Genomic DNA, 17254 nt, shown 5'->3' on the forward strand with positions numbered 1-17254 from the left:
TCTAGCAACGCCCCAAATGCACAATTACAAGACGGGGGATACTTGGCTCAGCAATACTACAAATAGGGTGACCATATGACCAGATTTGCCCTGATTTGTCCTGGTTTTTGATGGCAAATCCGGGAGGGGGAGGGGAAATCCTGATTTTTTTTCAAAGTGCAGCTCTAATGGGAATTAACAAAAATGCTTATAACTCCGTCATTTTTTAAGATAAAGACATGAAACTTGGCACAATGATAGCTCTTAGGAAGGGCTTTAGTCATACCAAATTTGAAACAAATCCATTCATCCATTGATTTTTTAGGATTTTTTTAAAAATTGAGATTTTAAAATTATTATTTTTCAAATCGTCATTTTTAAAGATAAAGAGCTGAAACTTTGCACCATGAAAGGATTTAGGTAGAGCTTTAGCCACACCAAATTTGAAACAGATCCGTTCATCCATTGATTTTTAGGAATTTTTTAAAAAATGAGGTTTTAAAATTATTATTTTTAAAACTGTCATTTTTAAAGATAAAGAGCTGAAAGTTGGCACCATGAAAGCTTTTTGGTAGAGCTTTAGCCGTACCAAATTTGAAACAAATCTGGGGGCAGTAGCAAACCCTGTTAACAACAACAGCAGCTTGCAATGAGTGAAGATACAGTCAGAAAAGATATTTGAGGGAAGGGGAGAATGTAACACAGAGAGTATAGCAAAAGCTTCAAAGTACAGCAAAACCTACAAAAGTAGGAGTGAGTGAAGTTAATTTCAGATACATTGAATCTCTCACTTGTTCTTTATTTCAGTGATTTTAACATTAAGATGTTATGTAGAACAGATTTGTCTTAAATGTGTGCTGCAAAATCAGACATGTGACCAAGGCTATGTTCGGGTGGGCACGCCCCCTTGGTACTGGACACGCCCCCTTGGGGGCGACCATGTTGTCCTCTTTTTTGGTTTCCAAAATATGAGAAGGATCTTGAAATTGTTGTAGGTCACAAGCTGAATATGAGCCAACAGTGTGATGTGGCTGCAAAAAAAAAGCATTAATAGAAGTATAGCTTCCAAATCACGTGAGATACTGGTTCCCCTCTCTTCAGCCCAGGTTAGGCCTCATCTTGAGTATTGCGTCCAGTTCTGGGCACCACACTTCAAGAAGGATTCAGACAAGCTGGAGCGTGTTCAGAGGAGAGCAACCAGGATGATCGGGGTCTGGAAACAAAGCCCTATGAGAGACTGAAGGAACTGGGCATGTAGCATGGAGAAGAGAAGGCTGAGGAGAGACATGATAGCACTCTTCAAATACTTAAAAGGTTGTCACACAGAGGAGGGCCAGGATCTCTTCTCGATCATGGCATGGAATAATGGGCTCAAGTTACAGGAAGCCAGATTCTGGCAGGACATCAGGAAAAACTTCCTGACTGTTAGAGCATAGAATCATAGAATCATAGAATAGCAGAGTTGGAAGGGTTCTACAAGGCCATCGAGTCCAACCCCCTGCTCAATGCAGGAATCCACCCTAAAGCATCCCCGACAGATGCTTGTCCAGCTGCCTCTTGAATACCTCTAGTGTGGGAGAGCCCACAACCTCCCTAGGTAACTGATTCCACTGTCACACTGCTCTAACAGTCAGGAAGTTTTTCCTGATGTCCAGCCAGAATCTGGCTTTCTTTAACTTGAGCCCGTTATTCCGTGTCCTGCACTCTGGGAGGATCGAGAAGAGATCCTGGCCCTCCTCTGTGTGACAACCTTTTAAGTATTTGAAGAGTGCTATCATGTCTCCCCTCAATCTTCTCTTCTCCAGGCTAAACATGCCCAGTTCTTTCAGTCTCTCTTCAGAGGGCTTTGTTTCTAGACCTCTGATCATCCTGGTTGCCCTCTTCTGAACACGCTCCAGCTTGTCTGCAGCCTTCTCGAATTGTGGAGCCCAGAACTGGACACAATACTCTAGATGAGGCCTAACCAGGGCCAAATAGAGAGGAACCAGTACCTCACGTGATTTGGAAGCTATACTTTTATTAATGCAGCCCAAAATAGCATTTGCCTTTCTTGCAGCCATATCGCACTGTTGGCTCATATTCAGCTTGCGATCTACAACAATTCCAAGATCTTTCTCGTTTGTAGTATTGCTGAGCCAAGTGTCCCCCATCTTGTAACTGTGCATTTGGTTTCTATTCCCTAAATGTAGAACTTGGCATTTATCCCTAATAAATTTCATTCTGTTGTTTTCAGCCCAGCACTCCAGCCTATCAAGATCACTTTGAAGTTTGTTTCTGTCTTCCAGGGTATTAGCTATCCCACCCAATTTTGTGTCATCTGCAAATTTGATCAGCGTTCCCTGCACCTCCTCGTCCAAATCATTAATAAAAATGTTGAAGAGCACTGGGCCCTGGACTGAGCCCTGCGGCACCCCACTCGTTGCCTCTCCCCAGTTTGAGAAGGTTCCATTGATAAGTACTCTTTGAGTCTGATTCTGTAGCCAACTGTGAATCCACCTAATAGTTGTTCCATCTAGCCCACTTTTAGCTAGTTTGTTAATCAGAATGTCATGTGGTACTTTGTCAAATGCTTTGCTGAAGTCAAGATATATGACGTCCACAGCATTCCCACAGTCCACAAGGGAGGTTGTCCTATAAAAAATGAGATCAAATTAGTCTGACAGGATTTGTTCCTGACAAATCCATGTTGGCTTCTAGTAATCACTGCATTGATTTCAAGGTGTTTACAGATTGACTTCTTTATAATCTGCTCCAGAATTTTCCCAGGGATGGATGTCAGACTGACTGGTCTGTAGTTCCCAGGTTCCTCCTTTTTGCCCTTTTTGAAGATAGAGACAATGTTAGCCCTCCTCCAGTCGTCCGGCACCTCACCCGTCTTCCATGATTTTGCAAAGATAATAGACAAAGGTTCTGAGAGTTCTTCTGCTAGCTCCTTCATTACTCTAGGATGCAGTTCATTGGGCCCTGGAGATTTAAACTCATTCAAGGAAATTAGGTGTTCTTTGACCATTTGTTTATCAATCTCAAACTGCAATCCTACCCCCTCAACTTCTGCTTCACTTTTTCCAGGGGGGTCATAGACCCGCTTTTGGGAGAAGACCGAGGCAAAGTAGGAATTGAGCACTTCAGCCTTTTCTTTGTCGTCTGTTATCGATTTGCCATCCTCGTTAAGCAGTTGAACCACCATTTCTTTCCTCTGTCTTTTACTACTCACGTATCTGAAGAAAGCAGTACGACAATGGAACCCATGACCTAGGGAGGTTGTGGGCTCTCCTACACTAGAGGCTTGCAAGAAGCGGCTGGACAACCATCTGTCAGGGATCTCTAAGTGGATTCCTGCATTGAGCAGGGGGTTGGACTCGATGGCCTTATAGGCCCCTTCCATCTCTACTATTCTATGGTTCTCTGATTTTATGACATATTAGAATAAAAAAGCCATAGTAAACAGAGCATTTCTAGTGCTGCTGAGGACCTTTGGCTCCCAGGCTGGCAACAATCTATCTGTGTACTGCTTTTTAGCTAATCTTCTCATGGGACATTGTATGAATCTAAGGGATAGAGAGAGCTTGCACATTCTATTGTGCATAATCAGCATATCTTGCTGATTATGCACAATTAATGGAATTCATGCTGAACTGCTGCTAGGGGATCATAGCACTTATTCTTCAAGGGCTAGTCCAGCATGACGTTTTGCATTCATAGGAGTAATTTCCAGGACCCCTGGAAATGTTGTCATATTTCCAGGGCCCCTGGAAACATGACAATGGGCTTGCTCCTCATTGAATAAAAACCCGAATTTTCATTGATTCAAATCTAGCCAAAGAGCGTCACACCGCAGCAGCAACAGTGATTTATCTCCTGAATTTTTTGTAGTGCAGTTATTCATTTGCACATGTGCACATACAATGCTGTGGAGGATAGAGGAGCAAAGCTATAAATTTTATCTGCGGACCTCCACAGATTCACATAAGAAAAAAACCGAGAAGGGGGGAAGGAACAAGGCAGCAAACGAGGATGCGAGATGGGGGGGGGGGGGGGAGCAGCGCGTTGCAAAGGACAAGCCTCAAAAAGAAAATGGAGGCTTTTCTCCAAGGAGCGAGACGGGGACTGAACACGTCTCCTCCCTCTGGCTGCCTGTTTCCCCCTCTTTGTTTTAATATTATAACCTCTATCTACAGAGCTTCGCAGAATCATATAATTTAAAATGAAAACGGCAAGAAGGAACGAGGGAGCCAAAGGAGGATGCAATAGGTGGCAAGGCAGAAAATCGGCCAATCACTTTGCCCTGCCCTGAAAGCTCCACCCACATGTCAAAATGCAATTTAACAGTGTTTCTAAACCGCCCAGAGAAGTTCGGCTATGGGGCAGTATATAAATGTAATAAATAAATAAGAATAATAATAACTCCCCCAATGACACATAACTATAACGTGGTGCAAATTCAAGACGAAGATCCAAAAGTCGCTGTAAATTGCAACGACAAATATGCGCATTATCGTGTTAAAAACCCGGCGCAGAGGCAAATGGGTGGCTGGGTCATGTGTCCTGAAATGCGAATCTGCCCATTTATGTCAGGGTAAAGAAGCCGTATAGACAACCCCCAGGAGTAATTGCAACATGGTAAACTGCCTAATAGTCTCCGTCTCGACCCATTTCAATCTGGGTTCAGGCCTGGTTTTGAAACAGTATCAGATTTGGTTTCCCTGATGGATGATCTCTTGTGGGAGAGAGGGGGTGTGTGACTCTGTGAATCCTGCTTGATCTCTCCTAACTTTTGATACTATTGGCCATCTTTGCTCTTTTGAACCATCTTTGCTCCTGATTGTGGAGACGGTTCTGGAAAGTAACGCTGAGTGACTGTGCCCTGGCACCTATATCGTGTGCTACCGCAGAATACCATCGTGTCCCTAATGTTATTTAATATCTATATAAAGTGATTAAGGGCAGTCATTACGAGACTTGGGACACAGTACCATTATTATGCTGATCAGTATGCTAATAACACCCACCTCTATTTCACTGTGATGTCTGAATCAGGAGGGGCCGTGCATAATCAGTGCCAGGATGCAGTGATGAGTTGAATGAGGGCCAAGAAACGGGGACTAAATCCTGATAAGATGGGAACTCTATGGGTGGGCAGTTCCCAGGCACTGGGAATAGGGCATTTGCCTTTTCTAGATGGGGTTGCAACGGTACATAGATTGGGGACACCCCTGGTTTCATCGTTGTCATTAGAATCCCAAGGACTTCTAAAATGAAGAGCACCTCTTACCGACTTCAGTTGTGGTGTTAACGACAATCTTTCCTGGACAGGGATAGCCCAGCCACTGTAGGCCATGCACTGGTAAGTTTGGTGTAGACTACTCATGTGCTTTACGTGAGGCTTACCTTGTGCTTGATTTGGAAGTTGTAGATGCTGCAGAATGCATCAGCTGCATTGCTGAATGGGGTGCCTGGCTGAGCACATGTTGCATCAGTCTTGAAGCAGCGGCACTGGCTACCAATCACTTCAAGGTCTTGCCCTTGCCCGTATAAAGCCCCAGATAACTTGGGACCAGGTTCCCTGGCTGATGGCCTCCCCCAATATGAACTTCCCAGAGAGGTTCCTCTGGCATGTGCCATATGAAGACCTTTTTATTACCCTAGGCATTTTAGTTTTTCAGTTTCTGTTTTAAATCTGATATTGTATTTTAAATCTTTGCACTGCGGCTAAGTTCTATGTAGTTATTATTTTTATACTGTCATTTTAGACTTTTAAAAATTTATATTGTCTTTTATCATTTTGTATTTTAGCATTTTGTTGTAAACCGCCCAGAGAACTTTGGCTATTGGACAGTACAGAAATGAAATAAATAAATAAACAAATAAATAAATAAGAACTGATTAGCAGAGAAGATTTTGCTGGTTGTATTACAACCTGCAGATGGGTATCTGGCAGCAACCTGGAAGCAGGGCCTTCTACATGGTGATGCCCACCATATGAAATGACCTCTCCCTCCCTGATTCCTCTGGTATTTAGGAGGTACCAACTGCGCTGTGTTTTAGGCACCTATTAAAGATCCATCTTTTAGCCAGGCCTTACTTGATTAATTGTGCTACTCAGTTCGTTAACAATTGTGTTTTGAATTTCTGGTTTTAAAAGTTTTATCTGATGAATTTTGCATTTATTATGCTGTATTTTCTACAAGTCAGTTTCATATTTGACTTGTAGAACTCTTCGAGATTTTTTTAGAATAGTAAGCAGGGTAAACTGATGAAATACTGGCCCTATTCAAACAACATGCTAAACCATGATGGTTAAGCATTTTGAGCTCGACATTACGGCTTAGCATGTTGTGTGAACCATTCCTAACCATGATGTCTACATAATCATGGTTTAAACATGCTCAGTAACCATTTGCTGCAAAAGGGTTAGCGGCCTAACCATGGCTTAGCGTCTGAATAGGCCCAAATAAATGCGTGCCATTTAGGTTTGGCTGCATGTGCGGCGAATATTGCTACATTCCTGGCTTACTAGATAGCTCGCTGCTAGTACAGAATGGTTGGCTGTTGTTTGCTTTTGATTGGTAGATAGCTGGCAATCTCTTTTTGTGCTCCATGAGAACTTCGGAAAGACACCACCACCCCGTCCCACGCCCCCATAAGCTAAGAAGAGCAGGAAGCTGATGTAAGGGTGTGAGTCAAGAAACGGAAGCCTGCAGTTTGGAATCACAGAAACCACCGAGAGTTGGCTAAAGTCACCTTGAAGGTGTACAACTTCTCTCTGGGGATTCGATGTGGGATAGTAGGCCTGTTGCCTGGTAGGAGTGCCTGCTCTTTGCTTCCACATACACTGTGTGTGTGTGTGTGTGTGTGTGTGTGTGTGTGTGTGTGTGTGAGAGAGAGAGAGAGAGAGAGAGAGAGAGAGAGCAAACATTGTAAAAATACTTTTAAGCCTCCACTGCATTCTCACCAAACAGAAAACAAAACTGGACAGTGTGGACCCTGGAACTTCCCACTGTTTAGTATGTTTTTATTTATTTAGGGCTTAATCCTATGCATGTTTAGACAGAAGAAAATTCTACAACTCCCGACATGCCCCAGTCAGAACGTTTATGTCGCCTTTAAGAGGCTGAAGTCTTCCTAAGAGGGCTGACAGAAGATCTTCCTAAGTCTTCCTAAGAGGGCTGACAGAAGATAATTAGCTACATATACATAGCAGAGATATTAGACTTCCAAATGCTTTAGAATACAATCTACTTGCAGTGCTGCCAGTCCAGGTGTCCTGTGAGCTTTTTACCTATTTATCCACTTTTGATTGATTCTGCTATGCATATTCACCAAAGGTGTTTCCAGCCCTTATGCCTAGTTTCACCTTTCCAGTCTCCTTGGATGTTCTGATGCCTTATCCTGTGAAACTTTGCTGTAATGATGGAAAGATTCTGAAAGTGAAGTGGGAGCACACAACAGTACGGGTGGTTCTCAGCAAGGCTTTTATGGCACTGTCACCCTGCCTCATTCACGGTCATTTACGCAGGGTCCAGAGGTCACAGCCTTCTACTTGTGATGTGACTCTCCCATGTTAGTTTGCTTTTTTACACTTTCTTCTGTTCCCCCCCCCCCCCATAAAGCAGAAAATCCATTAAAGGCAAGGAGCCCCTGGAAGCCCCCTGTGTAGTTCTGCATAAACTCTGTTTCTTCATTATAGCTTACAATTGAGTATCTAGTGAAAACGTATACTTGTATTCAAACTGAAACTTTGGAAGCAAGTTAGAAATACTACGGAATTGTTAATCTTTAATATGAAACCCATTTGTTTATAGTTTAGCAAATTAAACATCCACATTGGTTTAGAATTAAACTGGGATTTAAATTATGTGAAAGCAGCAACCACCAAACCATAATAGGTCAGATGACAAGTTTTCTAGTTATCCCCAGTGCTGAAGAGATTCTTATAATGCAATGGAGGGGGCATTATACGCTCCCAACAGAGCTATAAAGGTTTGGAGAGTTGCTTGGAGAAAGATCCTTCTCCTGAATTAGTGAGGATTGGATGGCACTGCTCACTTTCCACTCTTGGGTTATTTTACCTTGAATTTTTTATTTTTATTTTAAACCCTCCATCTCTGGTCCTGGGGACAGTCTTGCTAGCCAGTTCGATCCTGAGGAAAGAATTGGGCATAACTGGTGAACCACATCGCCCAGCACATTGCCACAGGGTCAGAGTCTATTTATTTATTGTACAATATTGATGACATTTGTATACTACCCCATGACATAACATTCTCTGGGTGACTTACGATAAACAATCATGAAAATAATTTCAATACAAAATAGAACCTGAAATCATGAAATCAAAAGCAACATAAAATACTAAGTCCAAAAGCGGAAACCCCTGCTGCTTGAAAACGGACCCTGGGTTAGTCAGGCCTGCAGTGTCCAGAAATCCCTCCACTGCTTGTATTTTGTTATCCCTCGTATGGTGGGCAATTTGACTAGAGAATCCTAGACTTTGGCAGAAAAACTCCAGGACCAGCAGAGAACAGGTCAGAGCGGGGGGCTGCTGCAAAGTGAGCAGTTAAACAGAATCCAGTGCTGATGAGGAAATTACATGTGTTTCATTAGTGATCGGGGAAGGAGATAGCTCAGTTCCTCTTGGTCACAGTTGAGCTCAAAAGCTCATTATCCTGCAGCACGTTTCCTTTCACTCCTCGTCAATAAACACCTTTCACACCCGCTGCTTCTCCCTCCCTGGCTCCCCTTGACTGCTCTGGAGAGAGAGAGGCGCTTTCTCCTCTACTTAACCTGCACTTCAGAATCACTGTAAAGGGTTTAGGGTGACAATACAGACGGGGAGAAGGGAGCATCCAGGCCCTCTTTCACAGGCACAGGTGGGCTTTGGGAGGAAAGTCCTGCATGACTTGCCTTTGAGACAAGTGCGCCCCTTCCTTACTGGGCTCCATTGAAACTGAGCTACTCCGTCCAGCCGGTGGGGGGTGGGGTAGGGGGCGCTGAACCTCTTTCATATTTATTTATTTATTTAGAATATTTATATACCGCTCCCCATTGAAAAATTTTGGAGTGGTGTACCACACCATTGACATGTTTAATGTTTGCACTGTATTATTCCAAACAGGCAAAGATGAAGTCAGTCTGGAGATGATGTGAAAAGAGGGGAAGTAAAGGGAGCCCAGGGATTTGTATCTATTTTCATCAAGTAGTAATGAACTAAATGAATGTGCCGGAGAAATAAACAGACACATGTGGCATCACACTCCCTTCTCTCCCTTGTCAGAAATTGCCACAACTTTCTCTCCCTCCCTCAGCGTGTGACATACTTTATGAATGATTCTCCCTCTTTTGCACTTTCCAGGGAGTGAGTTCTCAGGAAATCCTTACAGCCACCCTCAGTACACAACCTACAATGAGGCCTGGAGGTTCAGCAACCCTGCCTTACTAAGTGAGTATCTTCTACGACCTGCTGCTGCACCCCTTTCCATCTCTTGCTCTCTCCCTCCTGTTCGTCTGTCTGTTTTCTTTTCCTTGTTTATTTCTATTTCATTGGAGAAGGAGGGTACACCCTCCAAGGTACCTGTCCAGGGGAGATTCAGAGATCTAGTCTCAGCTTATTTCCTGTGCCTGTAGCTACCTACCCAATTCATTTCTTCTGAAGGTTAATAATTTGAGGATGGCCCAAGCTTTTATACAAATGAGGTGTATAGTTATTTTATACTGTTCTAGTCCCAGCTCAGCTGCAGACTTGCAGGAGCTGCCAATCACTACCTCTTGCCTCAGTGCTCCCGACTTTAAAATGTGAAATTAAATCCTGTTGTGAGAATAAGTGAATTAAGTATTTAATATTGGAAGTGGTATAGAAATTATTTTATTAATCGGGGCCCATTTTGAGGCAGAACCAAGCACATTCCTGATGTCCCCTAAAACTGATTGGTACTTGTGTGCACCTGCCAGTATTGTGCGATGTGTCATAAACATGCTCCTATTTCCTTAAACAAGCCATACCTATGACCTTAGTATCATTTCAGTTTGTGTTCGTTTGCTTTTTTATTGCAAAAATTGGAACTTCATTTGTCCTATGGACAAATGTTCCACACAGCCATCCACCCTGGCCTCTGCGCAATTTATTCAGGGAGGTCATCAGCTTAATCAATCGTTTTCACTGTCTTCTTTTCAGCTTTGTTTTAAAATCTTCCACATTTCCTCCCGTGATTTTGCATGTCCCTGAATATTTAACAGGGTACAAATCTGGCACAGTTTTAAAAAGCAAATCACTCCTTATCCCACCTCCCCTCCAAAAGGAAGAGATAGTCCAGGTATTCTGGAAGTATGACAGGTTGGATCCAGGACCTGCCTTCTACGGACAGAATTGGCATATTGGGTCCACAGAAGATTTCTGATCCACTGGAGCTGGTAGAAAAAAAGGAAGGAGTCATTTTTGAAATTCCTCTGCAGTCCCCTATCCACCCTCCCCAATTTTCTCTGGAAGTTTGGGTGGCCCTCCAGAAGAGTGTGGGGTTGCAAAGAGAGGAGGGAATGTTCAGAGTTTGCTCCCCTCTCCCTGGTCTCCTGCTTAGGGAGGGAATTTCACCAGGTTCCCCATATATACAAATGACACCTGCTGAAATTCCCTTCTATGCAACTGTTAAAGATACAGGAGCCCGGTCCTCCTTTTCATAGGGTCACCCTACTCCTGCTGGCCTGAATGCCCTGAGTGGAACGTTGGACAGGGAGCTCTCCTGCTGGCAGGAGGAAAGGCACTTAGGTATCATTGGCTCGCAAAGCATGCCGAACAGGAGCAATGTGTTGAAGAATGAAATGTTATAAATTTAACTGTGGTGGAACTTTCAGGACACATCCTAAGGGCTAATTCCAGTGTGGCATTTTGCACCTGTGAGATGGTTTTTGCCTGTGAATGCATGCACATAATAGGCGTTATGCAACTTCTCTACATCAGGGGTGGGCAGACTTCAAGCTTGCAGGATCTATTTCATTTTTTTTTACTAAAGCTCCAAGGTCCACCAATTGGGTCCAGGTGCAAGATAGTGACCCAAGTGCATGGAAATATGCCAGGAAGTAAGGAACAGCATATGATTAGCCGATGAATTAGTGATCAGTGCCCAAATCAAGGCCGCGAGTCCTTTCACACAAAATCCATTCCACCCCACCCCCACCCCCGGTGTTCTTTTCAGCAGCCTATTTTAATGGGGAGGGGAGAAGCTTTTTAGTTATTGCTGTTGTTAGGCAATTGCGAGTTAGAAGGAAACCCAGGGAGATCTACTGCAAATCACCAGATATCTGCAAGTAGATCCCAGTCTCCCTTCTGCCCATCCCCGATCTAGATGATCCTAATCAAACTGGAATCCAGGATACAAACAAGTACATCAGAACTATTTCTATTTCACTCATGCTAGGTGAACATAGGTTTCCTGTGTTTTGGAGTATTGTGTCTATGTTGTCTCCTCTGTTCTATATATTGGCTGTTAATGAGTCCCCATCCCCAGATGTCTTCCTCTAGTTCCTTTGAATATGCTCTCTCTCTCTCTCTCTCTCTCTCTCTCTCTCTCTTTCTTTCTTTCTATTTTATTTTACTGTATGTCCTTTCAATCAGTCCATTCTTCTCCTGTGTTAACTTTCAGGTTCCCCTTATTATTATAGTGCCACATCCCGGGGCTCCGCACCTCCCACTGCTGCCGCTGCCTATGACCGCCACTAGTTATCATGGAAACCACATGAAACTTCAGGGTGACAGCCTAGGCCTCCATATTGTACCTGTCTGATGAACATTCTGCACCACTTGGAAGGAAGAAGAATATTTCTCCATTTCTCTCATCTGCCCCTTTTACCCCACCCTCCTCTTTAAGACTGCAGAACGTACTGGAATATCATACATTTGCTACCACCAGGTTGAAAACGCCATGCCCCTTGCAATCAAACTAAGCTACTTCATTGGACGATGGCAAAAGCAGGCCTGTAGCCACTGCTCCTGCTGCTGTTGCTAATGCCATGGCAGCACTTCAGACCGTCCCACATGAAGTGTTCCTTGATTCTCTAGCCTTCAATTCCTTCCACAGGAGGCGTCCCTAACCTCTAACTGTGAGAGGAATCTGAGCAATATAGTCTGCACTGTCTTTTTTGGGAGTGGTATGGACAGGAAGTAGCAAAGGAGAATGCTGCTTACAACTCATTGTTCCCTCAAGATACAATATTTTGTGAAAAACACGTCAAAATGTTAAACAACTGTTTCCAGACGCCACAGGGAACCACCTGGCTCAGTCCAGCAAAGGGAGAAAGGCCCTGTGTCATTCTCTCTTGTGTCCTACAAGGGTTCCTTTGTGTGACCCATTGCTCCATTTCTCCATAGGTTGGTTGAAAGAAATAGGCCTTGCTTCCCTCACAGTTTCATCTGAAGATTGATTGCATCCATCCAGTATGTCACAATCTCACAGGCTGAAGTTTTACAAGGCACACACATACATTCACATACAGAGTCAAGTCAGACAGGAGGATGGAATGATGTCAAACAAACAACTGAGAAAATGAAGAACTATATAAATACATATATAAATATAACTGTTTTTAATGCTTTGTCCTGAAGGTCTGTAAAAAGGAGGAAAGAATTATCAAAGCCCCAGTTTTCTAAGGAAACAAAAGGCCCTGGCAAAAAGAAGCTGAATGATGAGCCCAGCCTGAATGATAGACATGTTCTTCGGAAGAATAATTCTCCCCTTTCGTTCTTGGATTTCGTTCTTTTTCTATTATGCACTGGAATGCACATGTGTGGCAGAGAGGAGTGTGTGTATTTGGTAAGCTGTCCACACAATGCACAATTCTGGCAATAGTTAGGAAAGAAAAAGCTTAAATCCTCCCCACACCGTATGCAACATGTCTTTAACCAGTTGTCAGCCAACAAAAATATACTGCTTGTTGCTGAGGTATAGAAGCATTTTGGGCAGATGACACTAAACCAAAATAATTCCATCTTGACTGGAATTGTTGCTTGGTTTTCTAGCCTTCCATTTCTGCCATGCGTAGGGACTGGATGGAGCTATGGGATTCTCTTCTATCAATGGAGCTGTGGTTTTCTGAAATAAGTGACATGCACATGTACACACAAAGCAGGTTTCATTTCTTGAACCTCATCCTTGTTCCTATGTTTTAACCAAGTCAGCACAGCAATTTCCCTGTTCATGAGAATGTTCATTTCCTTGTTTTTGCATGCATACAAACTGAGCAAAATTTGGATTCTTGAGAATTTCATTTGATTTTTCAAAACTAATTTCTTGTCTTTGTGGACTCATATATGACACATGCAGTTAGTATTCTTAGGGATGGGGTAAATGACCAGTGTTCGAGCTCCCCAGAACTCCCTGATTACCATCTCATTGCTCGTCTCTGTGTGAGTTGCACCCGCGTTTGCAATCATTGTTCATTTTGTATGGATGGGGAAATGGTGCAAAAATCAACAGCTATCAAATATGAAAGTTGTGCAAAAGAATCCCAAATTTATGCAAATTTCTAAAATTGCACAACTTTCCCTCATAGAATAAAGTGCAAGTGATTATAACATTTGGAAATGTTGGAAATTTGGGCAAAATTAAACAGGGAATTTGCACAAACACATGTTCAAGAATTTGCAAACGTTTTCAGCAGATGCATTCTCCTGCTCGCACTTCCGTTCAGGGTTTCGATCAGAGCATGTTTTGTGAGCAGAAATGTTATCCTCGTATATCTCTAAGTGCTGTACAAAAAGTCGCTATGTTGGAAGGGCTGAATCTTGGTTCCCTGCATTACTCCCTGTCCCTTGATGATAGCAGCCACTTCAGCTCCATGTCCAGCTTATCTCCTCTTGCCACATCCGATTGTTAAAATATAATAATTTATGCAAACTCTCAAATGCCAGAGTCAAAATAAAAATGCAGATAGGGGCAACTTTATGCAAAACAGGCACATTTGTATTAATTGTGTTGGTTTATAAACTTCAGCTTGGATCCAGCGTTTCCTCCTGCCAGTGGGAGTAATCCCTGAGTTCTACTCAGGAGGTTCTGGCCAGAGACAGGGAGGGAAGCGCTCTTTGCCGGTTCCCCTGTCCCTCTGCAGCCCCAGAATGCCACCTCAGACACTATTCCAGAGGGGGGCCCTACCCTCCTCAGCAGATGGGGAGGGGCAAGGGATCGACAAAGATTGCCTTCTGTCCTGTTCTACCAGTGGAAATGCTCCACTAGATTCGAAGCCTTTCATGGACAGAAGGAGCCCTTTCATTTGCAGAAGGCAGATCCTGGATCCAAGTCATTGTTGTGCATGCAGAATATGCAAGGGGGGATGTATTCTATTTAAGTAGAAGATGGTGGAACAAAATGTGCTCAAAACCTTGTGTACATTTGGTGTTAAACCCAGCGTATGTTCTACTAGGTCAGCAGTTCTCAAAATGTGGGAAAGGCAAAATATCCTTGCTCCTTCCTCCCGGCGTACGTCTTGATTGGGCCAAGAGGCAGAGTGTCAACACGCTTTCAAAGGAGTATAAAGCAGGTCATTTTTCACCCCCACCTTTCTACAAATTGCCAATAATGCGTAGAAAAGAGATCACTGTATTTGAGACCATTCTTTTGCTTTATGGGCCCCTTCCATAGGGTTTCCAAACCATGTTGATAGCCAGGAGTCCTATAACACTTTTCATATTCCTCTGCAACCTGCTTATCCCAGGGGAATTGACCAAACTTTCTGTAAATTCACTTATATTTGAAAGGATTCAAACAATGGTTTGCTTGAGTTACGGATGCTTACAAGAGCAAACGTCTATGTTCTAGGCCTACAGAAGTCACCCATGTTCACAACTCTGCTATATTTGCCATTAGCATCCTGACATTATAAGGATAAAGTAGGAAAATCCTTGTGTAAAATACTTGCTATTTTATCTCTTCCAGGGCACACAAAGAAATGTTGGGCAATCAGAAACCATTTCATTGTCAGCTCTAATCTCCCTATCCAAAATTCAGTTTTCTTTATGCTTATTTTAAAGCCTCTGCTCATGCATATATGTAACATTCTGTTTGAAGGAAAATAAAATAAAATTGCCCATTGACTAGCATTGGCTGGTTGGCCCAATCGAAAACAAGTTAGGTCATAACATGCCCTTGAAGCCGTAGTGTAGTTGATCCCCAATCTTGGCTATCCCAAAAAGGAGGGAGTTCAAGAGTACTGACATATCACACTTTAAAATTCTCTGATACAAGGGGGGGGGGCAGGGGGGACACAAATAAAGGAAATAACACCAGAGAACAGTCTGACCTTTTATTCATGGTCTTTCACTTTCACTGGTAGAAAAGAAGGGGGCAGTGTATTGGTCCATTACTGCTGGCTTAATTTGAGACTCAGTAATAAAGATGACATAACAAAAAGTTTGATTTTGCCTGCAATGATGATAAGGAGAGTAAGCGGTTCTACCTGAAATGTCCTATATAAAGGACCAGATGCAACTTGGTCTTTTCCACCACCTTTTCTCAAGAGCCACCAGCGAACGCATGCATTACATTTGCCAAAGAATTTCTTGTGTTGCCCCCTGGCTGTTTTGAGTTACAGTTGGTGGATTGCGTTGTAAAGCAGTATTACAGTTCAGTTTAACTGACATGGGAATTAATGTGACGATGTTCTACAGCCATAAATTTTCATACAGATTCCATTGGACTGGACTATGCAGGAAATGCAAAAATTCTATCAATTATTTAATATTTTGTTATTTGCGAGGGGGAATTGCTGCTTTGTAGGAAGATGATGTGTGTAATGTGAAGGCAATTCCTCTTGTATATAAGTCCATTCTGCATCTTCGTCATGCTAGTGATTGAAACCGGCTCACCTCATCATGTAGATAAGGAAAGCGACTGTCTGTACTGTTCAAATCTTATTGAGCTCACTGAAAGCGGAGCTCTGTGTTCAATAAAGCACAGCACAAATTCAGAATCTGTGGGAACTACTAAGCCCAACAAGGCCCTTTCCATGGCAATCCATATATATATATATATATATATATATATATATATATATATATATATATATACACACACACACATACACACACACACACCACTTTGTGTGTGTTTTAATCTTAACGTAAAGTAAAAATGCAGGGAAAGAAACACATACACAGAGAGAGACACACAAACAGATGAATGAAAAAACCTCTATGCAAAAGGAAAATGTGACAATATTTGGTGTCTTTTGCATTTCTTGCTTCCTCTGCCTTTCCTCCGGTGCTCTTCCTTTGGTTTTGCTCCCCTTCCACAGAGGGCTTTCTGATGGTCATCCAGCTGAATGGGTGGATTCAAGACTTTGGGATTTTTCCTCTCTTGCCTTTACATGGGCATGCCGTGGCTCCTTGCACTTTCTGTTTCCCCCAGCTGTGCAATGGGAATGGGATTTTTTTTAAAAAAACACACCCTTACCTGGTGTGGTGTTGTGATTCTTTGCTTGATAATACTGACATCTTTGAGGAGAAATCCTGGAGAAAATTGTGTTGTTCCTCCTTATACCTTGTCATCTTATTCTTTTCTTTATTTTATTGGCCTCTTTTTTATTTCCTCAAACAATATAATATGTATCTAAAGTTCTCTAGTTCACCCAAGTCAGGGGAAATTGATTGTATTTCCTTTCCCATGTTTGGAGAAATGAGACCACAAGCTCACACCATTGACATAGTCCTTGAAGAACAGGAACTGCTCCCTTGACCACAAGTCTCCTGTAGATCAGCCAGAATCTTTTTAATGGCCCAATAACAAAAAGTATATAGAAGGATGGGATGGAATTTCTGTTACGACAGATACCTTTTGTGACCTGTAAATGTTCTTTAAAAGATAGCCTCTTTAGTGGTGATGAGCCCTTAGGTGGACAGGGCTGTTGCATGTTTTCTCATCCATGGATAATAAAAATTAAAATACAGAGGAAAGATTCTGAGATAATCACAGACCAATGTGAAGATATTAAATGGACAAAAGACACAAATAACAGCCTTATCTCCTCTTGAGTCTTCCTTTAAAAAGTGTAAATTATTTTCTCTTTATTGACCTGTCTAAAATCAATAATAACCATCTTCATAAGAGCGCTCACTCTGACACATCGTGACTTGGTTTACCTTGAAGGGGGGGGGGAGGAAAAACAAATATAAGTCACCTGGCAAGTTGGGACTAACCTGACTTGGGATTCTACCCATGCAAGTTTCTACATACTTTGGGGAGAAGGATGAACGTAAGAAAAAATGGCCACTGCTACAGGGACATTCCATTCACGT

General features: G+C 42.7%; 1 protein-coding gene across 2 annotated transcripts in view; it reads left to right on the top strand.

Moving 5' to 3' along the window:
• The window catches only part of PAX2 (paired box 2), a 211185-nt gene extending 199418 nt beyond the window's left edge, over window positions 1–11767 (top strand). For both annotated transcript variants that reach the window (XM_063133210.1, XM_063133209.1), the window contains 2 exons: window positions 9332–9418; window positions 11613–11767. In XM_063133210.1, coding sequence (XP_062989280.1) covers window positions 9332–9418; window positions 11613–11689 — 164 coding nt within the window. In that variant the 3' untranslated portion in view covers window positions 11690–11767. The remainder of the gene's footprint in view (window positions 1–9331; window positions 9419–11612) is intronic.
• The last annotated feature ends 5487 nt before the right edge of the window (window positions 11768–17254 follow it).

Source organism: Elgaria multicarinata, chromosome 8, assembly GCF_023053635.1.
Source record: "Elgaria multicarinata webbii isolate HBS135686 ecotype San Diego chromosome 8, rElgMul1.1.pri, whole genome shotgun sequence".
In the NCBI taxonomy this organism is placed as follows: domain Eukaryota; kingdom Metazoa; phylum Chordata; class Lepidosauria; order Squamata; family Anguidae; genus Elgaria; species Elgaria multicarinata.